This window comes from Drepanopeziza brunnea (genome assembly GCF_022702325.1).
Source record: "Drepanopeziza brunnea f. sp. 'multigermtubi' strain 214-2 chromosome Unknown ctg5, whole genome shotgun sequence".
NCBI lineage: Eukaryota > Fungi > Ascomycota > Leotiomycetes > Helotiales > Drepanopezizaceae > Drepanopeziza > Drepanopeziza brunnea.
The window spans coordinates 334,271-337,417 of NW_027094068.1; the positions used below are offsets into that span (position 1 = coordinate 334,271).

General features: G+C 42.9%; 1 protein-coding gene across 1 annotated transcript; it reads left to right on the forward strand.

The window, feature by feature from the left end:
• Nucleotides 1-813: 813 nt before the first annotated feature.
• L3040_003563 (uncharacterized protein) lies at nucleotides 814-1,204 on the forward strand (the record flags this gene model as incomplete). The annotated part of the gene is made up of 2 exons (XM_066156459.1): nucleotides 814-944; nucleotides 1,117-1,204. The coding sequence occupies 2 exons, from the start codon at nucleotides 814-816 to the stop codon at nucleotides 1,202-1,204; spliced, it is 219 nt and encodes a 72-aa protein (XP_066012046.1).
• Nucleotides 1,205-3,147: the final 1,943 nt, after the last annotated feature.

Here is a 3,147-nt window from a genome sequence, read left to right on the forward strand (position 1 = left end):
GTAAGACGGCCACAAAACGGTCTCTTTTAATAGGACGGTCTTCTCGGTAAACTATTCTTGAAAAGAGCTTAGTACTGAATTTAAGCGGTCTAATAACCGTCTTTTATAAAAGAGGGTCAGAGGACCGCTCAAATGACCCCTTACCTGCCTTTAAGGTAGGCTCTAGTCATTATATAACTTTGCAAATATTCTACGAACTCGCGATGAAAAAGTAGGTCTTGGAATTTTTTAGTCTCACCTCCGTCTTTATATAGCTATTCTGATCGCTATTTAGATATTCTGATCATCTTGTTCCCTCGAAGCTGGAAATATGAAACTCTTTTTAAACAACTGACGGTGATATGACCTACAGAGGCATCAAAACCAGCACCAACACTGCGCCAAATGTAAGTCAACGTTAGAGCCCGGTCACATGTTGAATGTGTATCATACCTTCCATATAGATTGGCTTCGAACTACACCTTCTTTCTTGTTTGTCGCCTTTCGAGGAAACCTCATCCGACGCGACTCTACTTCTGTGAGACTTTGTAACGTCGAAAAATAGATCAATTCGCAAATTCATACCAAAACTGGCTTTCTCTACGCAGCACGCAAATACACACCTACACGATATACTTCACCTACGACCATAGGCCGCAATCAGCAACGATAGATCGCATTACTAAGGTGTTCTTCGACCCTCTGCTCACCACCAAACCGGCTACTTCCCTGCTCTGAAAGTCCGGCAATTGGGTTCAACTAAACAGCCTAAAGCAGGTGTTTGAGAGCCTCGATATTGATCAGATTGAATCTCTCGAAGCCGATATCTCAGCCATGATCCCGCAATTACAGGTCTTGATGAGCCAAAAGGATGTGGTCGAGTTGTCTCGAGAGCTGATCAACGTGCTCACCGTCAAAGTCCGCAATTTTACAGCTCCGATGAGACACGTGTACATCAAGTACTTGTAGGTATTATATTTGAAACAATGTTCAATGGTTTCTGGTGACTTTCCACGCCAATTCTGTTGTGGCAGTTGCTGACCCGTTCGTGTGATCCGCGACGACCGAATTTGACATGAGGGATCCCGAATCGGTCTAGAAGAAGAAACCGATGCTAAGTGACCTGAGGAAATCCAGCAAGGGAGTAAAAGCTGCCCTGGAGTTGATTATCTCGCATCTCAGCAACATGATGTCGGCGCAGACGACGTCGAAACGCACCCAGTGAGAATTGAATACAATGAAATAATTCTCCCAAACTCTCCGAGAGGATATAATTCACCATCTACTGGCTCTGGTTTAGTACTCGAATGCTGACCTTCTTGTGTCATTCAAGTGACCTACAACGACTCCAACGCCAAGCCGCCATCCAGAGCAACGTCGACCCCGTCAAATCCACGACCTTCGAAATGATGGCCTATCTCCTAGAACCAAATGCCTCTGGCATATGTACGCTAGTTCTTAACATTGAAAGAACGCAAACAATCCGGACTCGCTTCCGATCCGTAATCGCTTACGCCGACTAAAACTGAAAGGATGTAAGGAGGCCCACCTAAGCGAGCCGACGATTAAAGCTTATATCGCGGCCGAAAGCTAATATACGAAGTATCAAAGTCCGTGCAATTTCGAATAATTAGCTTAGGAATTGAAAAGAATGAAAGGAGTTTGACGAATAAAACAGTATTTTTTTTATTAAATTCAGATTTGTAATTATTGCGTAATTAAAAAGTAATAGCTGAATTTTTATTATTTATTTTGACGTTCTCGCTTAAGTGGCCAATAGCAGTTGCCTGGTACTGTATAAAGCGCGGAATCCGTAACTGCAATGCATAATTATAATCGCAAAGAATCCTTCGTTCAATAATGAACGCTGAATTTTCGCCTTTCTTTGCATTAGATGGAGCTGGGTGTATGAATTTCTTGTGGATATTTCGTCTATTGGATCTAGCAACAAGGCTTTGTTGTTGTTATTGTATTTATTAACGTCGGGCGGGTATCCAAAACGCAATACTTGGACCTTAGGACCTCTTATAAGGTACGGCGACGTGCTAAGTAAAGAAATTATATATAAAGTATTATCTAATCGAGAGTAAGAATCATATTAAGGAAAAGCTCTCTTTTAAATAGCCCCGGGTCCTTGATGCCGCGGTATCACATAACCTTTGTAACCCTTAAAAGCAATTCAAATTAGTATAGCGCAGCTGCTGTCAATTGTGCCCTTCTTTTACGGATAGGATGGATCGCAAAAAGGATATAATATATAGTATTTTCGTCTAAGGAAAAACTTAAAGAGCAAGTTACAGGGTAAGTAACGTATATCGGTATCGATTGTCGAGAAAATTCGAAGCCGGACCGGAGTCAGCTAGGTGGCCTTTTCGAAGGCGCAATATCGTAGATCGTCTTGAATCCTTTTCTATCTCTTTCACCTCGTTCACCTTCTATCGCAAATCCTCTTGGTATTTTCAATCGGTATGCTCGTTAAGTATAGATCGTAATCGGCGTAGTGGTCGAGGTAAGAGAAGGCTCGTTCGGATCGTCGGCAAGGGAAAATCTCTACGAAAGCCTACTTTAATTTAATTTCGGCTCTCCAAACTCTCTTTGCCGCAGGAAAGAGAACTGAAGGTTCGTAGGGGGCACCTCGTACAGGTAAAGAATCGTAGCCCCCCTCTAGTAACAAGGCGTTGCTGAGAAGGGTTTATATTCATTTATTCATTATCGGGCCTCGCTTTCTTCAAATCAAAAACCAAAAGTATCGCGGAGATGCTGAGTCGTAGGTGATCACTGACACTTTTTTTATGTGCCCTGCGGCGTTACCATTTGTATTACGATATACTCTTGTTACAACCGTGATACTGACTGATATCGTGTTAGGAACCAATAGTTGCTGCTGGGCTAAACGGCCCAAAAAGGCAGCATAACTGAGAACGCTCCTCACTTAGCTATTCTTTTATATATAGGACGCTAGTCAGCTCACCTGACTAATAAGCACTCTACTCCTGACATATCGTAACACCTGTCGGCAGCGGAACATGAAGGTCCCCGAGCTCTGTATGCAATCCTGCAGCATTTGACAAGGAAGGCGTTTTTCCCCTCTTTTCAAGTTCTTGTCACTCATGTTCAAATTCTGATCCTTTCGTCTTCTTTCACTTCTTTCGACCGCATCCCTCCAAC